Source organism: Hordeum vulgare, chromosome 7H (genome assembly GCF_904849725.1).
Source record: "Hordeum vulgare subsp. vulgare chromosome 7H, MorexV3_pseudomolecules_assembly, whole genome shotgun sequence".
Taxonomy (NCBI): domain Eukaryota; kingdom Viridiplantae; phylum Streptophyta; class Magnoliopsida; order Poales; family Poaceae; genus Hordeum; species Hordeum vulgare.
In genome coordinates, this window is record NC_058524.1 from 60,023,686 (window position 1) to 60,047,387 (window position 23,702).

The window sequence follows — 23,702 nt, forward strand, 5'->3', positions numbered from 1 at the left end:
AATCTATGATTTTTTTCGAAATTAATGAACAACAAAATCTTCAAGTTTATTAGAATTATTCGTGATTTTTGTAAAAATGTTCGCAAAATTAAAAAGGAAAGGAAAAAACAAAAGCATGGAAAGGAAAGAAAATAATAACAACAATAACAGCGTGAAAAAATGAAAAAGAAAATGAATTGAAAATTAAAGAAAAGAAAGAAAACTAAAGAGTGATCTGTGATAGTTGGGCTGGACCAAATCACGTAGTGAGCTGGGAGGTTTCTCACTTAGTCAACAACTGTTGTAAATGGGAGACACCGGTTGAGGGGCGCTCATGAGAGCATACGATTATATATCGCTTAAAGTGTTTCCTATTGGCCAGTTCCTATTTAGCGTTGGTCGCTTCGTTATCGGTACACGATTCCCACACATATCCTGATTTAGCGGTCCATATAAGTCCTGCACTTCAGGTTTTGGCAAGCTACTAGATACTTCTGTCTTGGGTTATTTTTTCTACGTTTTCTGCTAGGGTTTTCCTACCGGTTTTTATCTCTCTTTTCCTTTTTTTTCTAAATTTTTTTTCATTTTTTTATTGTTTTAACATTAAATCTACAAACAACTCCAATTTTTTTGGAAAACAAGAACCATTTTTTTTAATTTGCAAACCTATTCATGTTCATGTATTTTTTCAAATCATGAACTTTTTTTAAAATTCATAATGTTTCAAAATTTTCCCAATGCATGGAAATTTTTTTTGGAAAGTCATTCCTCAATGGACAAATAGACAACCGTCAATAAAAAAAGGGGAAGACATGAGCAAGCAAGAATGTCGCATTGGTGCGAACGCTAGTCAAATACCTGGCGCGTTAGGGGCTTACTCGGGGAATGCCCTATTTGCCGCTCATTGCAGCAAATAGTCCGGTAAACGCATAGGACTGGGTGGCGAAGGATTCTATTGAGATTACCCATTTAGCGGTTAGTCCAGGCGAGTATTATTCGGTTTTGGGAAATTTACAGAATATTCCTGAACTTTTTTTTCGTTTTCCTTTTTTTCTTTCTTTTTCTTTCTTTTTCTTTCTTGTTTACTTTCTTTGTTTTCTAATTTCCTTTTTCTGATTAAAAATATGTTCTTCATTTTCAAAAAATGTTCTTGAAATTAAACAAATTTCTTACTTTTAAAAAAGTTCCAAATTTCAAAACTTTATCGTGTTTCAAACTTCATTCAGAAACTAGAAAATGGTCGGAATTTTCGAAAATTGTTCCTGAAATTCTGGTTTATTTGGCTCTTTAAAAAAATATTCTGGACTTTTCAAAAAATGTTCAAGATTTTCAAGAAATGTTTGCAGTTTTCAAAAAATTGTTCTGAAAATTCGCAGAATGTTTGAAAATTGTTCTAGAATTAAAAGTTTATTCTTGATTTAAAATTCTATAAATAATCGTTTTTTGCTTCAAATTTGATTATGATTTTTCAAAAATGTTCTTGTTTTAAAAATTTGTTTTCAGGATCCAAAAAACGTTAATGCTTTAGAATTTTTTTCTTGGTTCCAATTTATTTTCCATTTTAAATGATCAAAATTGTTCGCGCTTCCAAATTTGATTGGGGTTTTTCAAAATTGTTCTCCGTTTCAAAATTTTATTCTTAAGATTCAAAAATGACTGGGCTTTAAAAAATTGTTCAGGTTTTGAAAAATTATTCGGGGTTTCAAAATTTGTTCTCAAAATTAAAGAAAGTTAGTGTTTTAACAATTTGTTTGCGCTTTCAAATTCGTTCGGAATTTTCAAAATTGTTACCTTTTTCAAAGTTTTATTCTCAAGATTAATAAAATGTTCATGCTTTGAAAATTGTTTGCGCTTCCAAAATTGTTCACGATTGCTCAAAATTGTTCTCAATTTGAAAATTTGTTCTCAAAGTTTAAAAAATGTTTATGCTTTAAAAAATTGTTCACACTTTGATAGTTGTTTGTTTTTTTAAATTGTTCTCCTTATCAAGAAAAAATTCAACAGATTCAAAAAATATTCGTGCTTTAAAAAATTGTTTGTTCTTCCAAATTTATTCACATTTTTTTACAAATTTTTTCTTCAAATATGAAAATTGTTTTTTGCTTAATATGTAAAATAAAAGTAAAAAGGAAATAAAAAACAAAAAACGAAATAAATAGAAAAGGGAAAAAGTAACAGAAAAAAGGAAAAAATATTTTTCTGTTATTTCCTTGTTTTCTTAAATTCAACAAATGCTCTGGTTTTCAAAAAATGTTGTTCGAATTCCATTTTGTTTCATCAAATATGAAAAGAAAGGGAAAAAGAAATAAATACGAACCAAAAAAGAAAGAAAGAAAGGAAATAAGCAGAAAAGGAGTAAAAGAAATATAAAAAAATCATTAGATTTTTTTGAAACAAAAAAAATAGCCCAGCTGTGGTGAGCCCCTATGCATTGCTGCTCTTCCTTGCCGCTACGAGCGGCAGCTAGGAGCTCCCCTGACTCGGTGCTTAGGATCGACATCGCGTGCAGCGCTCGCTACCTGGACCAGGCTCAATGTGCAATATGAGCTGAGCCTCAGACAACCGCAAGTTAGTGCATGCACCCATGTGTTTCACGAACATGATGTGTGTCCGCTGTTGTTGTGGGTCGCGATGATACTTGTAGTTATCTTCGAAGTTCATCATTGGTCACCGTGGCCTCGTGGGCATCCACAATCCTGGGGGCGCGTGCAAGAAAGTTTTCGCTCTAACGGAGGACCTCCTTCTTCATAATTTCATCATCTCATCAGACTCCAAACAAGTGTTGGGCGACATCATTAAGGGTAACCAGGGATGGTACGGGTCAATTGTTACATAGATTAAGCTTCGAGCAAAAAACTTGTAAAATTTTCTTATTGAAGGTCATGCCGTCAACTGCGAAACTCATAGATTAGCTAAGTACTCTCATGCTCTCACCCAGGGATGGTACTGGTCAATCGTTACATGATGTGGGTCCGCTGTTGTTGTGGGTCGCGATGTCACGTGTAGTTGGTTCATCCCCGTGATCTGAATTGTATCCCACCTCATGTAGACTATGATCAATAAACCTTAGCTTTACTCCTATAGAACACATGTGTTTCTATTTTGTTCGTCTTTCCCTTTTTTTAATCTTTTTATATTTTCAATATTCTAAACATATATTTAAAATTTTAAATTACTTAAATTTAAAAATGTGTACCACATATTTAAAAATATTAAAGTAGTGTAAAAATATATGTTATGTAACATTCAGAAATTGGTCGTCCATTCAAAAAATGTTCGAGTCATTCAAAAAGTATTCACACGTTTTAATTTTTGCATGATGTTTTGACAAATATTCATGAAAGTTGAAAAAGAATTTTAGTATAATTTGTAAAAAATGGCCGGATCATTAGAAATGTTTGGGACATTTAACATATGTCCACTTGTTTAAAACTGTGTTTGGTGACATTTAAAAAAAGCGTGAAATGTAAATGATTTTTCATGCAATTTTGGAAGAAAAAGTTCATAACATCTGAAATGTAAATGATCTTTATAAAATGTTGATGATGTTTTTTGAAAAAAATTCAAACATTTAATATTTAACTATGTTCACTATGTTATGAAAAATACGTTTGATGCGCATGTTACAAGTACTAAATGCGCATTCAGATAGATGTTTAACATGTATCAAAAAAGGTTGAGCCATATATATAAATATGCATTATTATTTGCGAAAAGTATATAAGAAATATCCAAAGCATTTGGGAAAAAGTCAATATGTATTTCCGAATTACAAAAACAAAACCAAGGGAAAAAAGAAAAACGATATAGAAAACACACAAGAAAGAAGTTTCTAAAACGTCCATAGAAGCTTTTCAAAACCGCTCCTAGAAACCATATATAGATAGGAAAGCATGTCATTGAGCCAGGTTAGTCACGACACCGGACGTTAATCCTTCAGGGCTTGTTCGGTTGAGGTGAATTTAAAAGGGATTGAGAGAGATTAAATCCCCTACAAGCTAAAATCTCTGCAAACCCCCCTTCAATCCCCGGCAGGGAAAGGATTAAACTAGGCCTCAGGCGGGACGGTGTTCTATTCTATCTTGCAGTAGGCGAGATGTAGTACCGACGCTTGTGAGAAAGTGTGGACCTAGTGGGCAGCACATGAGAGAGAGTAGTTTTTTTTTTCTTTTTACCCCTAAAAAAGGTTTTTCTTTTTCCTTTTTGAGGGGATGAGAGGATCAATCCAAAGCCCAAAAGGCAAAAGGCTGACAAAAAGCCCACCCACTCTCGCAGAGCGGACACCGGCGTCCGCGTGCGCGCACGCCATTCGCGTCGCGCTAGTGCGGCCGCGGCCTTTCTTTTTTTCCCCCAGAAAAGCTAACGCCACTCTCACTCGCCATGACATGTGGGTCCCGCGCCCGCGGTGGCCCGGCCGCTCAGTGGCGGAAGACGGCGACGGAAAAGTTGCACCAAAACCAAAACCCCTCGCTCCAGGGCGCACTCGCTCATCAAAGAGGAGGGGAGGGGAGGGGAGGGGAGAAGACCGAAGAGGAATGCGCGCGACGACGGCGACGGCGGCACGCTCGAGGGTCCCTCCCTCCTCCGCCCGCTAGCGTAGCCCCGCTCGCCGCCCGGGCCGAATCGCGACCGCGCGCCGCCATGGATTTCCTCTGCCCCGGCGATCCCGAGGTACGGCCCCTAAAACCCCTCGCGCGGCGCCGGATTCCCCCCCGTTTTCGAACGCGCGCTTTGATCGGGACGCGGCGGCGGTTTCTGCAGGTCTGGGACGGGAGGCGCTTCGCTCCGTGCTTCGCGGATTTATATCCTTTTCCCCTCCTTCTCGCTCTGCTGGCGGCTCCGCGGTTCGGGCTGTGACCATCGGGAATCGTTTTTCCGCTTTGCCGTTCCTTAATTTTCCCCTGCGTCGCACGGTGCTGGGGCTCGGGGGGAATGTGGTCGCCGCCGTCGCCGTACTGGCGCTCTTCGTCGCCAGGAGGAACGACGCGTCCACAACCGAGGTAACTAGTCCGATTGGGTTCAGAACTGACTAAATGCTCTGGTAACTTGATTCGTGTCAAAGTAAAATACATGATTGATTGCACCAACTTATTACTTGCTGGTGAGGCATCGCAGCACCGAGCAAAATCGCATACGAGTTTACTTCAGTTTGCGTGCAATTGGGCCTCTCGAGTTTGAGCATGTCTCTAAAAGCACCAAGACAGTTAACTAGTGACAGAGACAACATATATGATTATAGGTGGCACCTGTCATTCTCAAGGTGTTATTGTCTGTTTGCAAATTATAGGACAGTCGGATGCTGACAGCTATTTCTTATAGGCAGATCATTTATCTACTTATATACTAATCTAGAGTGTTGCGTTTACTTTCTGTTAAACAATAGGTTGAAACAGGGGTTCAGTTAATAATATGCTGAAGGATGGATTGCTAGGTCTACCTTCGGGTACTATGCAACTTGCATGTATTTCAGAACTCACTGAAGGTCTTTGTTGCCGGCTGGTTGTTCTACCAATTGGAGTACTCAACTCAAAGATTCTAGCTAATGATCTGTTTGATGTTTCTAGTGGAGAACAACTATGTCATGTTTGAATAAGTGGAGAACTGAGAGTTGCTTAAATATTGCAGAAGTTTAATCATCAAATATCCCCTGTTTGCAACGATAGTTAATTAGACTTTAATTAGCATTGTTGTTTAATTTTATACACTGTTGTTACTTTTTGCCATGTTCTTTTAACGGTTGTAATTTCACCCACTGCTTCAGAACGTCAGGAGACGTTTACCAGAGAAGTTGTTTGTGTTTGGCGTACCTAGCTTTGCAGCCTGCCTTTCTTTGCTTGGACTGATTTTGCTTGTAAAGAAAGAAGTTGAAGGGATAGATGTCCCAAACCACGAATCATTCTTCAGATGCTCCCAGTTTCTTGCATGGGTAAGACATCCGGCTACAATAACGATTTGCATGCTCCTCCTGTCCAGCCATTATAGTCTGTCCTTTGAATAGGTAGCTGTTCTTGTCTCTGCCAATGGGCCTTGGTCCCAAGTACTCTGCAACCCAATCATGTGCATTTGCTGGATGTTGAAGATCCTTCTAGAGATACCTCATTTGCAATACACGCTTACAAAAATGAAGGTATTCCATTTTACACACATTTTGCCTTCTTTTTTTCCACTTTGTTTGATGCTTTCTTGATATGGGTATCAGTTATGGAACTCTTGTCTATGATTTTCTGCTTGTATTACGATTACCTATAAATTATCTGTCCGCTACTGTTTCTTTAGCTGGCATGCTACTGCAAGTTGCATATAAATTGACATAAAATGGCAGCTACACCAAAGAGAGGCACTTAATTTATGCTATGTTTTGGTACTCATTACAGGCATTGGCGTATTTTACGGAGATCGTCTCATTCTCTATGTCAGTTACATTTGGACTTCTTCTTATTGTCATAACTGTAGTAGGCAAATTAAGCAACAAAAGGTAACTGGTTTGTACATTACCTACAGCACACTATCCTTTTTCATGTTTTGGGTTTTTATCTTTTCGCGACTGCTGAAGTTAAATACTAGCTTAAGTGCCAATTTAACTTGAAAGTGTAAAAAAATATCCTGTCAGAATTAACGCAAGATTTTTATGTTTTACTAATTAGAGTTATACTTGGAGCTAACCATGTTGCTTATCTCAAAATGCAACCTAAGTCACTGATATATCATGTATAAATTTCCTGGTCTTTTTTACTAGTACACTCGTGTGCTTAATTTTAATGTTACCATGCTCCATTTTATGTGCATAGTTGCTAAATGAGGCAAAGTCAAACTACAACTGTTATTTATTTTGGATGTCTGCAGGACGCATCCTCTACTCCTCTTCCATTTCTTAATTCAATGATTTACCTTTCATCTAGGCATGTTAAGACTTTTCTTTTGCCAAGCGCAGCAACCTAGCTACTCTGTTGGATAACTTACTCTGTGTCGTTATTCATCGTTTTAAAGCATACTGAGCCTGTTCCTCAGAATTCCTGTAAAGCTGTGTGTTGTGTTGTTCTCTTTCAGAGAGGTAAACTCTATCGAAGCTCCCCTTATTCCGAACAGTGAAAATTCTGAGGATGGAAGTGCAAACTTGGTATGACGTTTTTGTAATAGCCTTTTCAAGTTCCTCTTGTGCATTCAGGATATGTGCACTTTCACTCTATTTTTTCATACTTCTCTGATTTAAATGTTATTAATACATAATTTGGCTAAATTCATCAATTTAATGTCTAGTTTTCTGGTCATAACAATATACGGCATCTTTGTTTTGAGGGCAAGTGATTTGTGCGATACAAATGGCATCCCTGTTTTGAGCACAGGTGTCAAAACACCAAACAGCTGAAAACTCCAATTGATAATTGCAATGCTACATTGGCTGGATTGTGCATTTGTGCTGACATGGCAGGAATAGTCGAATCAATATTAAGGTTATGTGGACCTATAATCCAGACCTGCAAACATGTTCATCTAAAAACCATGCCAATAGATTATGTAAACCTTAGGTGTGGGAACAAATATGCACAACTTTCTTGGGCTACAGAGTGTCAGATGCGTTTATTTTGATTATTTGTAATTTGAACACTGGTTTTCTAATCAAATTACATAGTTCAGATTCTAATTTTCTCTATATGCTTTATGTCTTGTTCTCTCAGGTAAAGAAGCACCCCAACATCTGGGAACTATTAACTTTTAACTCTGTAAATCCAATTATGGACATTGGTATCAGAAGACAGCTTGACTTCACAGATCTACTTGAATTACCCGCTGAGCTCAGACCTGCTTCCTGTTACGAGAAACTTCTGTCTTCCTGGACTGCTGAACAACAAACTTACCATGCTGAATCATCTATACTTAGAGCTATGTTTTACGCTTATGGATGGTCATACTTACGTTTGGGCATACTAAAGGTACCTTCATAACTTATTATAGATCGGTTGAGTAAATGCATGTCATATATATGAATTAATTGTGGGGGGGGGGTTGTAATTTTATATAAGAGGGTGAGGATTTATGATACAGAAGTACATGATCTCTTTCTGCATACTCCTTCTATAGCGATGTCGCATACATGACCAGATTAATCAAGTTAACAAAAAAAGATTTTATCACCGCTATTGGGAATTCCATGTACAAAAAGCTGGGATGGATTTTATTAATTCGATATGTATCCTGGAGGTCATATTCTGTCTTGTTGAATGAAGGCTGGCAAAATTATCACTAGCCTTACATGTTCACAGAATGTTTTGTTTTCTAATACATTATATTAATTTCTATTTACGCAGGTGATAAATGACAGTATCAATTTTATAAGCCCACTGCTACTGAACAAATTCATAAGACTAATTCAAGAAGGTATTATTTCCTAAAAGTACAAGGCTTTGCACTAAATATTTGTCTGTGCATAAACTGCTTATTAAAGTAGCATCCACTACAGATACTGGTTTATTTGTGCCTTCGAAGCAATGTATAAAGTATAAACCAATCTACATCTTCTGGTATTTTTCTGTATTTCTTTCGTCAGGTTCCGTTGGCATGGATGGATATATTATTGCCATTTCCCTAGGATTGACTTCGATTATCAAGTAAATCTTCTCACCACAAATTATTTATGCCTTTGCATCTCCATGGACCCTGCTTGATTTGGAAGTCTAGACACATTATACTTTACTGAGTCTTAGATACTTCACCTCGGTTGTCGAGCCCATTAAGTTTTTTAATTATTATTTGGAAGTCTAGACATTGTTTTTAACCAAGTTTTAGATACTGATGAGTTATAAGTGAGATTTGTGGTAAGATAGTCACAGTTAGGTCCATAGTAAGTCTTCAATTACGCTTTCCATGAAATAAACTCAGTTAAAAGGTTGCAATTGTTAAGAGTTATAATATAAGTCATGCACCCTTTTGTATTTATCCCAATATATAAGGGGTTTACTGCATATAGTCCATCACCTGTACATGTATATATACCGGCCTATGGCCTCATGGGAATACAAGTTGCTTATTCCTAACATGGTATTAGAGCTAGGTCAATTTTTTTGCACGCTGCAACTCGTGTGATTGATCCTTCTCTCCTACTCCCGATCGAAGTCTGTCCTCGATCTCCTTCTCCTCCCCGTCCAGCTGCCGTCTCAAAGGCTGCTCCAGATCGGCTGCTGGTTCTTTCCACGAGGCGCTGCAGGTCCGCTCCAGATCGCTGCTGCCCCGTCCCGATCCAGTCCCGCGAGGCACCAAGCCGAGGCGCTGCAGGTTCCAGATCGCTGCTACCCCGTCTCGATCTGCAGGCAGGTTCCAGATCGCTGCTGCCCCGTCTCGATCTGCAGGCAGGTTCGCTCCATCCAGTCCCGCGAGCCATCAGGTCCCAGCCCGTGCCGCCAGGAGCTACCAAGGACTCGATCTGCAGGCAGGTCCGCTCCATCCAGTCCCGCGAGCGATCCGGTCCCAGCCTGCGCCGCCAGGAGCTACCAGGATTCGATCTGATCTTGCCTTCGCCAGATTGAGTCCTGCTCTGACGCGGCTCGTTGACTTCTTCTAAAAAAATGTCTGCTTCATCCGGCTACGTTGCTGTTCCTCGTTGTCCGGTGATCTTTGATGGCACTAATTACACCGAGTTCATTGGCTTCATGCGCATTCACATGCGTGGCATCCGCCTATGGGGTTTCCTTTCTGGTGAGGTCTGTTGTCCGCCATGTCCGGTTCCTCCCGTGGCTCCCACTCCGCCAACCCCACCGGCTTTTCCTGCGAATGCTACTCAGGCCGCCAAGGATGCGGCTAAGCTTGCTGATGAGGACGCTATCCGTGCTTATGATGAGAAGGTCTTGGCTCTTGGCTTATGAGGAGGCTCTTCAGACATATCATGGTGCTCTGTCTGCTTACACCCAGTGGCTTGATGATGATGCTCGTGCTGCAGCTGTTCTCACTGCTAGCGTTCTGCCTCAGTTTGCCTCTGAGTTTCTGGGCCTTCCTACTGTGTTTGAGATGTGGACTCGCCTTCGTCAGTGCTATGAGCCCTCGGGTGATGCCTTATACCTCTCTATGGTCCGTCAGGAGCATGCTCTTCAGCAGGGCGACTCTACTGTTGATGACTTCTATGCACGGAGTTCTGCTACCTGGCGCCAGCTTGATTCTCTCCGCAGTGCTGGTTATCGTACTTGCCCCTGTTGCCAGGCTGTCCAGGCCGACTTGGAGTTTCATCGCGTCTACGAGTTCCTGTCTCGGCTCCGTAAGGAGTTTGAGCCCCGGCATGCTCAGTTGTTTGCTCGTGGCCGTATCTCTCTCATGGAGGCGCTTTCTGAGATTCGTGCTGAGGAGACTCGCTTACGTGGTGCTGGTTTGCTGGAGGTTCCTTCGGTGCTCGCTCTCGGGCTACTTCTAAGCCATCTGCTGCACCGACCCCTTCTCGCTCGAGTGCTCCGCCGCTCTTGCCCACACCTTCTGGAGGCTCAGGTTGCCCCCGTCCACATTGTGGTTACTGCAACAATGATGGTCATATTGAGTCCAACTGCTACACAAAGAAGAAACACTTGCGCAAGGCGCGCTCATCATCTACAGAGACCTCGTCATCTACCTCGACAGCTTCAGCCATCGCTTTGACCGAGCAGGATATTTTGAGACTTAAGCGTCTGCTTGCTGCTTCGGGTTCTTCCTCGACGGGTACTGCTGGTTCTGTGACTGAGGCTTCCCGCACTGAGCAACCACCTTCTACACAGTCAGGTACATCCCCATGGGTTCTGAACTCTGGAGCTTCCTTTCATATGACTTCTAATTCTTCTCCTCTGTCCTCTCTTCGATCGCTTGATTCTCTTGTTCATGTCCTCACCGCTGATGGTACTCCCCTTCTGTCGTTAGTAGAGGCAATCTTACCACTCCTTATTCTGTTCCTGATGTTGCTCATGTTCCTCGACTTACCATGAATCTGTTTTCCGTTGGTCAACTTGCTGATTTTGGTTGTCGTGTCATCCTTGACCTTGACTCTTGTTCTGTCCAGGACCGTCGCACGCACACTCTGGTTGGGGCTGGTCCTCGCCGCCGTGATTCTGGGGGTCTTTGGGAGTTGGACTGGCTTCATGTTCCTTCCGCTGCTCACTCTATCGCCAGTTCTTCCGCTTTGGTCGCCTCGGCTACTGGTTCCTTCCAGCAGTGGCATCATCGACTTGGTCATCTTGGCTCTCGTTTGTCGTCATTAGTTCGTCAAGGTCTTCTGGGGTCTATCTCAGGAGATGCCTCTTTAGAGTGTCAGGGTTGTCGTCTTGGCAAGCAGATTCAGTTACCATATCCACATAGTGAGTCAATGTCTAAGCGTCCTTTTGATTTAGTTCATTCCGATGTATGGGGTCCGGCTCCTTTCGCTTCGAAAGGGGGTCATAAATACTATATTATTTTCATAGATGACTTCTCTCGTTACACATGGCTTTATTTCATGACTTCTCGTAGTGAGGTGTTGTCCATTTATAAGCATTTTGCTGTCATGGTTCATACTCAGTTCTCTTCTCCCATTCGTGTGTTCCGTGCTGACTCTGCTGGCGAGTATATCTCTAAGATGTTGCGTGGTGTTCTTGCTGAGCAAGGGACTCTCTCTCAATTCTCTTGTCCTGGTGCTCACGCTCAGAATGGTGTGGCTAAGCGCAAGCATCGTCATCTTCTTGAGACAGCTCGTGCATTGATGATTGTTGCCTCTCTCCCGCCTCATTTTTGGGCTGAGGCCGTCTCCACCTCCACCTATCTCATCAATTTCCAACCTTCCGCTGCTCTACAGGGTGGTGTTCCTTTCGAGCGTCTTTTTGATCGTTCTCCCGATTATTCGATGCTTCGCTTGTTTGGTTGTGTTTGCTATGTTCTTCTTGCCCCCCGCGAACGCACCAAACTGACCGCTCAGTCTGTTGAGTGTGTCTTCTTAGGCTATACTGATGAGCATAAGGGCTATCGTTGTTGGGATCCTCTCGGTCGTCGGATGCGTATCTCTCGGGATGTGACTTTTGATGAGTCTCGTCCCTTCTACCCACGCCCATCTTCCTCGAATTTTTCAGTGGAGGATATCTCTTTCCTCACTTTTCCTGACACACCTATCACACCCGTCGAGCCTTTGCCTATTCGTTCTGCTCCGTCTGCTTCTCCACCTCCAGTCGATTTGTCGCCACCATCTTCCACGGTCTCCTCGTCTAGCATGTCACCTAATTCTACACCTTCATCTCCGGTGACTTCTTTGTCGCCACTCCCCGATTCTCCCTTGGCGATTCCTCCTTCCATTGTTCCGTCTTTTCCTCAGTGTTACACTCGTCGTTCACGTTCTATGGATGTCTCTGTGGATGTGTCGTCATCCTCATCGCAGCGTACTTATGGCTTGGGTTCTCGTCCTCGTCCGCCTGTTGACCGTTTTGGATTTTCCACCGCTGGTGCTGCTGTTCTTGAGCCGACTACTTATCATCAGGCTGTTGTTCATCCTGAATGGCAGTTTGCGATGGCAGAGGAGATTGCTGCTCTTGAACGCACTGGTACGTGGGATCTTGTTTCCCTTGCTCTCGGAGTCCGTCCCATCACTTGTAAGTGGGTCTACAAGGTTAAGACTCGCTCCGATGGTTCTCTTGAGGGTCACAAAGCTCGTCTTGTGGCTCGTGGTTTTCAGCAGGAGCATGGTCGTGATTATGACGAGACTTATGCTCCTGTGGCTCATATGACCATTGTTCGTACACTTCTTGCCGTGGCTTCTACACGCCACTGGTCTATCTCTCAGCTTGATGTTAAGAATGCTTTTCTTAATGGTGAGCTGCGTGAGGAGGTGTACATGCAGCCACCACCTGGGTATTCTGTTCCTTATGGCATGGTATGTCGTCTTCGTCGCTCTCTCTATGGCCTTAAGCAAGCCCCTCGCGCCTGGTTTGAGCATTTTGCCTCTGTGGTGACTGTCGCTGGTTTTTCACCCAATGTTCATGATCCAACATTGTTTATTCACCTTTCTCCTCATGGTCGGACTCTTCTTCTTCTCTATGTTGATGACATGGTCATCACTGGGGATGACCCTGAGTATATTGCCTTTGTCAAGGCCCGCCTTAGTGAGCAGTTCCTTATGTTTGATCTTGGACCTCTTCGCTACTTTCTTGGGATTGAAGTCTCTTCTACCTCTGATGGCTTCTTTATATCCCAGGAAAAGTATATCCAGGATCTTCTTGCTCGTGCTGCTCTTACTGATGAGCGCATTGTTGAGACTCCTACGGAGCTCAATGTTCACCTCTCTGCTACGGATGGTGATCCCCTGCCTGATCCGACGCGTTATCGTCATCTTGTTGGCAGTCTTGTTTATCTAGCTGTCACTCGTCCGGATATCTCTTATCCGGTTCATATTCTGAGTCAGTTCGTCTCTGCTCCCACATCGGTTCACTATAGTCATCTCCTCCGTGTTCTCCGATATCTTCGGGGCACGATCTCTCACCGTCTATTCTTTCCTCGCTCCAGTTCTTTACAGCTTCATGCCTATTCGGATGCTACGTGGGCTAGTGATCCTTCAGATCGCCGTTCACTTTCTGCTTACTGTGTTTTTCTTGGTGGTTCTCTCATTGCCTGGAAGATGAAGAAACATGTTGCAGTTTCCTGTTCGAGTGTAGAGGCTGAGTTGCGAGCGATGGCTCTTTTGACGGCAGAGGTGACTTGGTTACGATGGTTACTTCAGGATTTTGGTGTTTCTGTCACTACACCGACTCTGCTCTTATCTGACAGTATAGGTGCTATTAGCATTGCGCGCGATCCTGTGAAGCATGAGCTCACCAAGCATATTGGTGTTGATGCTTTCTATGTGCGCGCTGCTGTGCAGGATCAGGTTGTTGCTCTTCAGTATGTGCCTTCCGAGTTACAGTTGGCGGATTTCCTGACGAAGGCCTAGACTAGAGCACAACATGGCTTTTATCTCTCTAAACTCAGTGTTGTTCATCCACCATGAGTTTGAGGGGGGGGGGGTGTTAAGAGTTATAATATAAGTCATGTACCCTTTTGTATTTATCCCAATATATAAGGGGTTTTCTGCATATAGTCCATCACCTGTACATGTATATATACCGGCCTATGGCCTCATGGGAATACAAGTTGCTTATTCCTAACAACAATTTCCTTAAGCCTTTTAGTCATTGAAAGACAGGTTATGTGATAGGCATCGTGGTCTTCTCATATTATCTTCTGAAGAATGCTGCATCATGTCATACGTTTGTACTGATGCCACATGTTCATTTGCATGCTACTTAGCTAAATTGATTTTGCCGTAAATAGGAATAAGTATGATAATAAAGATGACTTTATCAGTTTTTTTCAGGGAGATGACTTTACGAGTTATGATTTCTAACCTCTTGTTGTATTATGAGTGTGGTTTTTACTTGTCGTAATGACCATGCTAAACAGTGAAAATACGTAAATGCTGAACAAATCATTTCCAAAATGTATCTTTCCAAAACTCATTAGTAACTAGATTTACTCAATTTCTGGTTTCCATTCTCTAGGTCATTTTTAGATACTCAGTACTCCTTTCGTCTTGCAAAGCTCAAGTTAATGTTGCGATCAAGTATGATGGGAATAGTTTACCGGAAGGTATGCCCAACCATAATATATTTTGTTGCTATCATTCTGTCAAAAAGATAAAAATGAAGCAAAGAACATTGGAATCTGCTTGCATTGTACAGTACTTAATTAAACTGGTCGTAAGCACATACTACTAAGATGTTCTTAGGCATATTGCCTATTATGCACTTCCCAAGAACGATAGAAATCATCATCTAGCATGCTAGGTCACCTAATACACCTAGATTTCCTGCCATTCAATATGGAGCCAACTAGTAGCTTGTATGTTTGTTTAGACCAATCATGTGGCATTTTACAATAGCTGTAGCATATCTTGTATTGCTGGCTGATGCTGTAGCATGCTTTTTTGTTCTTCTGATTCAACAACGAATTTTGTAACAACTTCCAGAAGACTTGAAGCATCATTCAAATATTACTTGAAGCATCATTCAAATATTACTTGACTTACATTTGTCCTTTTTCAATTTTGTATGGACCTTAAAAAAACAGTGTCTATGTCTCAGTCTATCTGAGCGTTCTAGGTTTTCTGAAGGAGGGATTCAGACCTTCATGTCTGTTGATGTTGACCGCACAGTAAACATAAGTAACAATCTTCACGATGCTTGGAGGTATTTCATTCTTGGCTATTACGGACTTAAATTGTATGCTTGTGCGGCCTTAGTTAATTGCAGAATTGTACGCTTTGGTATTTGTCTAGCTTCCCGTTGCAGATTGGACTTGCTCTTTACCTACTGTATACACAAGTCAATTATGCATTCCTATCTGGACTCACGATAACAATCATACTAATACCAGGTATTGCTATCTTCTTAATTGTTTACTGTGAAGTAGGTTTCCGTATATCTTGAAAGGCTTGCCAGGTCATGCATCTATGTTAGGTGTAGATCATTCTTAGGCCTCTTACTTCATCCATCTCTCCTTTTATCTGGGGCGTTGACAGATACATGCTCCTATACTAGCGCTAACACATAAAAATGTGCATCTTAAAGCAACCATGATTCCATAAATATTGCATCACGTCATGCTGGGCCTTTCTTTAATCATTACTTCAAGATTTATGTTCAAATTATGTCATCAAAACACTGCCATATTATACAGTGAACAAATGGATTTCTACAAGGATTGCTACTGCCACACAAAACATGATGAAGCAAAAAGATGAAAGGTGAGATAAGCAATTCCCCTCTTACTATTGTGGAACAAAGAAAAGAAAAATCCTTTTCTTGGTTATCTTCTCATATTGTTTCCCTCTTCCTGTTGACATATTTTAGAACACCATGAGATATATTTCATTAGCACAAATTATGAATGGAAAAGTTAGTTTGAGTAATTGTGCAAAAATGTCCATTGCTGTTTTTTCCGTGGACAGGATAAGCTGTGCAGGAGAACTCTTAGCACATATTAGAACAGTGAAGATGTACAGCTGGGACAAACTATTCACTCAACGCTTGAATAAAAGAAGAGCATTAGAAGTGAAGCATCTTGCAGTGAGCTTGCTTGTTTGCAATTTTAATTTCTTTTATGGTAAGTTGTATTTTTCATACTGGAACTAACAAATGCTTCTTTTCCTGATAGACTCGAAAATATCTGGATGCATGGTGTGTCTATTTCTGGGCAACCACGCCAACATTGTTCTCCCTTTTCACCTTTTCCATATTTGCAATAATGGGCCACTCACTGGATGCCGCCACGGTAAAGCAATATCTTGAATTAAACTGTATGTTTAAAAAATGCCCTCGGGCCTCAGGGTGACAAAAACTCCATACATATTCCTTCTTACAGGTCTTCACTTGTGTCGCACTCTTCAACACATTAATATCTCCCTTAAACTCGCTGCCATGGGTTATTAATGGGATGATTGATGTAAGTTACATGATCTCCATCTGTTATTGTAATGGCAGATGCACCTCTACCACTGTAACCTTATCTGTATTCTCTGGTATTGCAGTCTGTTATCTCTAGCAGAAGACTGCACAACTATTTGTCTACTCCAGAGCACTGCTCTTCCGAGTTGACTATCTCAACTGACACTGTAAATGATGACTTCAACAGAAACACTGAAAAAATCTATGATCCGACAGCTGTTATCATCAGGAACCTATGTTGTTCTTGGTCTAGTGTCTCCACTGTTGAGCCCCACATAATTCTCAGAGACATATCTCTGCAGCTACAGAAAGGCCTCTTCATTGCAATCGTAGGCGAGGTGATTTTTAAAATTGTATAATTATCCTACTGTAGCAGTGTATTTTCTTTTAGTTATCCTAGTGTCTCAACTGTAGTAGAGTATTTTCTTTGAACATTGTTCTTTTGGTTGGTGAAAGAATACCTTGGGATACTGTATTAATGGCTGAAAATCATATTTGAATTTGCAATACTATTACCAGTGAAACCTTCTTAAATGTTCATTGCCACACTTTTTTTTCTCTCCAGCTTCATCGATTCTCTGACACTTCTATAATGCAAATTTGCATTTTATTTGGATACTGATAGTTGGATAGGGAACTTTCACAAGGCTTTCTGTTAAGCACCTTAATTTGCCAAGAGGAGTAAAAATAACCACACTTGTAGAGTGTTGGCTATTGCGTTATTTTCTGTTGATTGGAAAAAATAATAATATTATGTTCATTTCAGGTTGGTTCAGGCAAGTCATCTTTGCTGAACTCTATTATTGGTGAAATGTCTGTCATCAGTGGTTCTATCAACTCATGTGGTTCAATTGCATATGTACCACAGGTTGTACTTTATCATTTAGAGATGGCTTAATATTCACATTTGAACCACGTAAAACTTAAAAGTTTCATTGGTTTTTGTAGGTACCTTGGATATTATCTGGGTCTTTACGGGAAAACATTTTGCTTGGAAAAGGATTTGACACAAGGAGGTAGATTGTTTAAATGTTAGCTTTACTAATAAGAATCACTTATTCTGCGAACGGTGGTGCTTTTTATTATTTTTCTTAAAAACTGAATTACCTGGTGTTGATTGTGTCTTATTTTAATTATTATTCTGTGTTGGAGAATTTATGCAGATATGAAGAAGTAATACAAGCATGTACCCTTGATATTGACATCTCAACAATGATTGCGGGAGATATGTCACACATTGGAGAGAAAGGTCTCAACTTATCGGGTGGACAGAGAGCCCGTCTAGCATTGGCAAGGTCATTTTAAAAACATTGTGCAGTTGAGACTGGAAAGTCCAAAGTTTTTGTACTAACAAAGTCATTGTATACTTGCAGGGCTTTGTATCATGACTCTGATATATACTTGTTTGATGATATACTTAGTGCAGTTGACTCACAGGTTGCTTCATGGATCCTCGAAAAAGCCATTATGGGACCACAAATGAAGCGAAAAACACGATTGTTAAGCACCCACAGTCTCCAGGTAATGATTTGTTGATCTCACCTAAACAGATTGTAGCATGTTGTTTCTAAATATTTCTAAATATAAATATCTATATCGGATTAAAGACACTACCTGGCACCAACTAACTATATTCATGAAACGAGCATTTAATTTGATAGCAAGAAAATGAAGATAGCTTCCGCTAAAACAACAACAACGTTTCCTTTTTTCTTCAGGCTATTTATGCTGCAGATATGATTGTGGTCATGGCTGATGGATTTGTCAAGTGGTTTGGGACATTGGACAGTTTCTTGGCAACTCCATATTCAAGAATATCTAATCCAGATAGTTCATCTGCTGTCTCAGCAACAAGTTCACAAAAAGATAAAGGACCAAGCACCTCTGAATCCAAGACTAAAGATGTGCTTGACAATGGTTCAGCGGTTGATCAGGAGGAACAAAAAGATCAGACTGAAGCAGAGGGCAGGAAAGAAGGCATGGTTGAGATTATTGTGTACAAGTGAGTTGTTTTGCAATATTGTTGATTTACTGCATTGAATAGTGGAAGCTACTTAAACTTCCTACTACAGCTAACCTGAAATGATTATTTCTACAGAAAATATGCAACACTTGCAGGGTGGTCAATGGTATTTCTGATATTTGTGAGTGCATTCTTAATGCAATCATCTCGTAATGGCAATGATCTTTGGTTGACTTACTGGGTGGATAGCAGCTCAGGCACCAATAACACAAGATTTTATCTGGTAAGAGTGCTCTCTATCTAAGTCTACTGAATTTGAACAGTTATTATCATAAACATTATATCTGGTCACTCAGAACAGAAGACAGAGCGTGAAATAAATAAGATCTGATGTGCATTTATGCTGATTCAAGATTTTGATCTTTGTAGACTATCCTTGCTGGATTTGGCATAATCAACTCCTTTTTCACATTGGGAAGGGCATTTTCTTTTGCATATGGCGGTCTGTGCGCAGCAATTCAGATACATGCTGATCTTCTTGGCAGTCTAATCGGTGCCCCAGTTTCCTTTTTTGACAAAAATCCCAGCGGCCGAATACTGAATAGGTTAGTATGTCAGCAATCTCCAGTAAGCTCTGCAAATAGAAACGCCCTGATGAACTTTATGAAATTCCAGATTATCATCAGACCTCTACACTGTTGATGATTCTCTTCCATTTATCCTCAATATATTTGTGGCCAACTTCTTCAGCTTACTTGGCACTCTTATTGTTTTGTGTTATTCACAGGTAAAGATGCAATAGTTTTACTATATAACTCTAATGTGAGCCATATTATATTCAAACAAAATAATTCACTTAGCTTGTAACTAACTCATAAAGGTTCCCACACAGGTCACCTTCCTACTCATCTTAGTTCCTCTCTGGCTTATCTACAGCAAAGTGCAGGTACTGTTATCCATTTCCTTAGTTTTAGTCCTTTTTTTCATTAAGGCTTTGGTCCTATTCGAACATTCTCGATGCATGTTATGTAGTGATAAACTGATTGGCTCTTATGGTATCAACTATCAAACTCTCTAGTGCATAGCATGTGTTTCAGGAGATCCTTCCACAAAACTGAAAACAGACCGTAAGGAGCTCATGTGTACTTGCGCATAACTCATCTTGTTCTTGTTAGCCTAAATACATTCACGTTGTGGAATCTTATACTCCCTCCGTTCCTAAATATAAGTCTTTTTAGAGGCTTCACTGGGATACTACATACGGATGTATATAGACACACTTTAGAGTGTAGATTCACTCATTTTGCTCCGTATGTAGTCTTCTAGTGAAATCTCTAAAAAGACTTATATTTAAGAACGGAGGGAGTACTTTATTTTTCTGTAGTTGGTACAATCTATCGCACTGTATATATGATGTACTACTGGAGAAACTAACTAACACTCTGTGCAGTTCTATTACAGGTCAACATCACGTGAAGTAAGACGACTTGACAGTGTTGCTCGTTCACCTATCTATTCATCTTTTACAGAGACACTTGATGGTTCATCAACGATAAGAGCGTTCCAAAAGGAGGTATGTTGATTACACTAAGACTATGGAAAATGACATTAAGGATACCAGAACCTTTACCTTTGTTTGAACTTAGCTGTTAGAACCACAAGTGACTTGTGTTGATGTGGTTTGTTCAAGATATTGACAGTAAAATACACAGGGATTTTTCTTGGAGAGATTCGTCCAACATCTGACACTATATCAGAAAACATCCTACTCTGAACTTACTGCTAGTCTGTGGCTCTCATTAAGACTCCAGGTATAATTCTTTGGTAACTTCATCTCCTGTTATGGAATCATGAATCTTTCTCTATCAGTTAGGCCTATTGTGCAGTTAATGTAGTAACTAGCAGATCATTTAGTTGTTGGCAGGGTTGATCATTTTGTTCATCGCCGTGATGTCCGTTGTTGGCTTCCATAGCAACTCTCCTGTTAACTTTGGTACACCTGGACTGGTAAGTAGCACGACAGGCTTGTTACATTTCTGTTACTGTTGAAAATATTGCTATATTTTAACTATATATATAAATTAAAATACAGAAAATGCATTGCAGGTGGGCCTGGCGCTATCGTATGCAGCACCTGTTGTATCTCTGTTGAATAGTTTCTTAACCACCTTTACAGAGACGGAAAAGGAGATGATCTCTGTTGAGAGGGTTGTTGAGGTAAAAAACAAAATAAATAAATTGTCTGTTAGTGACATGCATGTTTCGCTATAATAATTCAATTATGCTTGCAGTATGTTGGTATACCTCAAGAAGAACTCCAGGGATCAGAATCTCCTGATAGAAGTTGGCCAACAGAAGGGAAGATCGAGTTTGAGCATGTAACTCTTAAGTACAAACCGGATTTACCACCGGCTTTGAATGAAATCTCATTCCATATTCCATCTGGCATGCAGGTACGGTAACTGTCTGAACATTCTTGTTGAATCATTCAGAAAACTAGTATTAAACTGCCCTGGTTTATTAGGTTGGAATAATAGGAAGGACCGGAGCAGGGAAATCCAGTATACTGAATGCACTTTTCCGTTTAACTCCAATCTGCAATGGTCGCATCTTAGTAGACGGTTTTGATGTGGCCAAAGTTGCTGTCCGAGATCTTCGTGGACATTTTGCAGTAGTACCCCAGAGTCCGTTTCTATTTGATGGTTCTTTGAGGTAAAATATTAGTTGCTCTTATTTCTCTCTTTTCTGGTCTTTACAATTTTTTGGGCATTGGCTGGACATTTATAGAGAAATAAACAGAGAAACCTCTGTCCAGCATTCTAATTTTCAGTTGACAAACAGGGAAAACCTAGATCCTTTCAGTATAACAACAGATATCAGGATATGGGAAGCTCTTGAAAAATGTCATATGAAGGCAGAGATAGAATCAATAGGAGGACTCGATATCCATGTGAAAGAAAGTGGTGGATCCTTTTCAGTAGGCCAGCGACAACTCCTATGTCTCGCCCGTGCCATCCTAAAATCATCAAAGGTAAACTACTTTACCATTGCAATGGTACCCCTAGTATGTTGGTATTTTGGAGCCTTCCATCAGCAGCAAAAGCTAATGATGTTAAGTTGTGTGCCACGTAGTTTTGCACTTTTGCTGAAAGAAGTTAAACCTGCTCATGATTCTACAGGTACTTTGCCTTGATGAGTGCACAGCCAATGTTGACAATCAGACAGCATTCCTGTTACAGAAAACTATTTCTGCTGAATGCAAAGGCATGACGGTCCTCACCATAGCCCATCGCATTTCAACGGTGATGAAGATGGACAATATTCTAGTTCTTGATCAAGGCAAACTGGTAAGTCATGCCATTATGCTTTTATAACCTCTTAGTGAAGCGATAAATCCGAAGAGTCAAAATCTGGATGCAACAAAATACTTAACGAAATGAACAAAAATCAGATGCCCTTCATTGGACATCTGCATCAGCGTGATTATACTATGTTCAAATCATTAAAAATGTCCTTGGCTTACCTTGTTAGCACATTATCTAACTCTATTTCCTCCAAATTTATAGGTTGAAGAAGGAAACCCAGAGGTTCTTATGAATGACAACAGATCAAGATTCTCACGATTCGCGAAGGCATCTATGTGATCCTAGGAAAATCATGTGTCACTCTGTGTTGTACTACTAGATGAAACACTAGGGCTTAGTTGTATCTTTCACTTTGATCACTAATAATCTAATACCTTCTTCAGTTGACATGCACATCTAAGAGCATCTCCAGCCGTTGGAGCCCCCAAGAACACCATCGAACCAAAAAAGTTGATGTCTTGGGGGTCATCCGGCGACAATAGGGGTGCAGGGGAGGGCATATTACCAGCCACACCCCACCCCAATCAAAAGTTTGTGAGGGAAATGATTTGGTTGGCCAAGAAAAAAGACACGTGGGAGACATGATTCGCCGAAACTTGTGCCGACGCCCCCCAAGAGCCCCCCAGCACGCCGGGTTTCGTCTGGGTATGCCGGTGCTATTTTGACGTTTGGTGGGGCGCTGGGGGTGTGGCTGGGTCGTTTTTCGATCAAAAAACGTCCCCGAGCCTAATACCGAACCTAAAAAGGTGTCCTGGAGGCATCCTGGGTGGGCGGCTGGAGATGCTCTAAGAGCTTATAGGAAGGCTGATCCTCTAGTTTATGAATCGTTTTGTTGGAACTCGAGGTTTTCTGAAATGGATCTAGGATAGAATCTGTTATATCCAAGTATTATCACAGCAAAGTTGAAATGAACCCAGATGAAATGCTCATAAACCAAGAATCACAACTGAACCAGGCAAGTAAGCAGTACTGCAGTAATTGCATTCCACGGTACCAGCAAATCTGGATCCAGTTTCAGGTATATAAGCTGTCATCCAAAGTGTACACATACATTACATATACATATACAGGGGGGCAGGAACATGGCTGGTTCATTCCACTAACCTAATCCCATAGAGAGACCACGCGGCGGGGGACGGAGGGGAGGAGCAGCGGCTGGTTGCCGCTCAGGCGACGTAGATGTAGTCGTCGTCGCTGTCGCCGCGGCGGCGGACGCGTTCGGGGTCGACGGAGCAGATGACGTAGGCGGCGTAGAGGACGCCCGGCAGGTAGCCGAGGATGGTGAGCAGCACGCTGATCCAGAACTCCATCTGCCGCAGAAACGGGGAGGAGGGACATGTTGATTAGCCGGGGGAAGAAAGGGATGGGGGAGGTGAGATTGGTGGCGTACGGAGCAGCAGCCGTGGCGGAGGCAGACGCCGAGGGGCGGGAGGAGGATGGCGCACATGATCTCCAGGCACCGGCAGCAGCACGAGCACATCCCCATCGCGCTTCGCTCGCTGCGGTCTCCCGGCTGGGTTGCTCGCGGTCGCCGGACTCGGAGGCGGAGGTGTGGACTGCGGGAGGGATGTCGACCAACAACGATGCGTGCGCGGCTCTGTTTCTCTGCGGGGGCAGATCGCGACCTGTGCGGGCTGGGTTGGCTGCAAGTTCTGACTGTTGGTCCCGTTTCTCAGGTCCAGCTCGGGCTTATCACACGCTCACGTGTCCTACCAAATTTCATACCGATCCCTCAAAAAAAATAAAATTCATACCGACTATAGAAGGGTCGGATTTCTTAAGAACAAAATATTCATTCTATTTTAAAATATAAGGTCCATTATTTTCTTAAAAAATCTAACATTTTAGCTTTGATCGATTTCGTGAAGAGATACAATAAAATCCGTACATAATATCGAATCATATGATTAGATTAATCATGAAATGAAGAAAAATAAATATTATTGTGAG

General features: G+C 41.3%; 2 protein-coding genes across 2 annotated transcripts; one reads left to right on the forward strand and one right to left on the reverse strand.

Moving 5' to 3' along the window:
- The first annotated feature begins 4,546 nt into the window (after positions 1-4,546).
- LOC123407490 (ABC transporter C family member 13) lies at positions 4,547-22,139 on the forward strand. The gene is made up of 36 exons (XM_045100631.1): positions 4,547-4,650; positions 4,741-4,781; positions 4,892-4,979; positions 5,741-5,905; positions 5,978-6,106; positions 6,354-6,454; positions 7,027-7,096; positions 7,656-7,910; positions 8,286-8,355; positions 8,525-8,585; positions 14,481-14,568; positions 15,049-15,167; positions 15,257-15,354; positions 15,658-15,724; positions 15,929-16,046; positions 16,135-16,251; positions 16,342-16,422; positions 16,508-16,762; positions 17,191-17,292; positions 17,373-17,440; positions 17,588-17,719; positions 17,798-17,945; positions 18,143-18,426; positions 18,523-18,670; positions 18,817-18,992; positions 19,063-19,174; positions 19,280-19,333; positions 19,838-19,960; positions 20,100-20,198; positions 20,302-20,394; positions 20,494-20,604; positions 20,679-20,840; positions 20,912-21,099; positions 21,229-21,418; positions 21,567-21,734; positions 21,954-22,139. The coding sequence occupies exons 1-36, from the start codon at positions 4,621-4,623 to the stop codon at positions 22,029-22,031; spliced, it is 4,389 nt and encodes a 1,462-aa protein (XP_044956566.1). The 5' UTR covers positions 4,547-4,620; the 3' UTR covers positions 22,032-22,139.
- A 573-nt stretch (positions 22,140-22,712) lies between these two features.
- LOC123407491 (hydrophobic protein OSR8-like) lies at positions 22,713-23,409 on the reverse strand. Its single transcript, XM_045100632.1, has 2 exons — positions 23,143-23,409; positions 22,713-23,062 (listed from the first exon to the last, which is right to left on the reverse strand). Exons 1-2 carry the CDS (start codon positions 23,236-23,238, stop codon positions 22,919-22,921), a joined length of 240 nt encoding a protein of 79 aa, XP_044956567.1. The 5' UTR covers positions 23,239-23,409; the 3' UTR covers positions 22,713-22,918.
- Between the last annotated feature and the right edge of the window lie 293 nt (positions 23,410-23,702).

What these genes read in the sequence shown, in the direction of transcription:
- LOC123407490 (XM_045100631.1), top strand. Translation starts at nt 4,621, where the DNA reads ATGGATTTCCTCTGCCCCGGCGATCCCGAG. An exon ending in GGATTGACTTCGATTATCAA is followed by an intron (nt 8,586 to 14,480) that starts GTAAATCTTCTC and finishes TCCATTCTCTAG; the next exon opens with GTCATTTTTAGATACTCAGT. An exon ending in ATGAAGCAAAAAGATGAAAG is followed by an intron (nt 15,725 to 15,928) that starts GTGAGATAAGCA and finishes TTCCGTGGACAG; the next exon opens with GATAAGCTGTGCAGGAGAAC.
- LOC123407491 (XM_045100632.1), bottom strand. Translation starts at nt 23,238, where the DNA reads ATGGGGATGTGCTCGTGCTGCTGCCGGTGCCTGGAGATCATGTGCGCC. An exon ending in TCCGCCACGGCTGCTGCTCC is followed by an intron (nt 23,063 to 23,142) that starts GTACGCCACCAA and finishes TTTCTGCGGCAG; the next exon opens with ATGGAGTTCTGGATCAGCGT.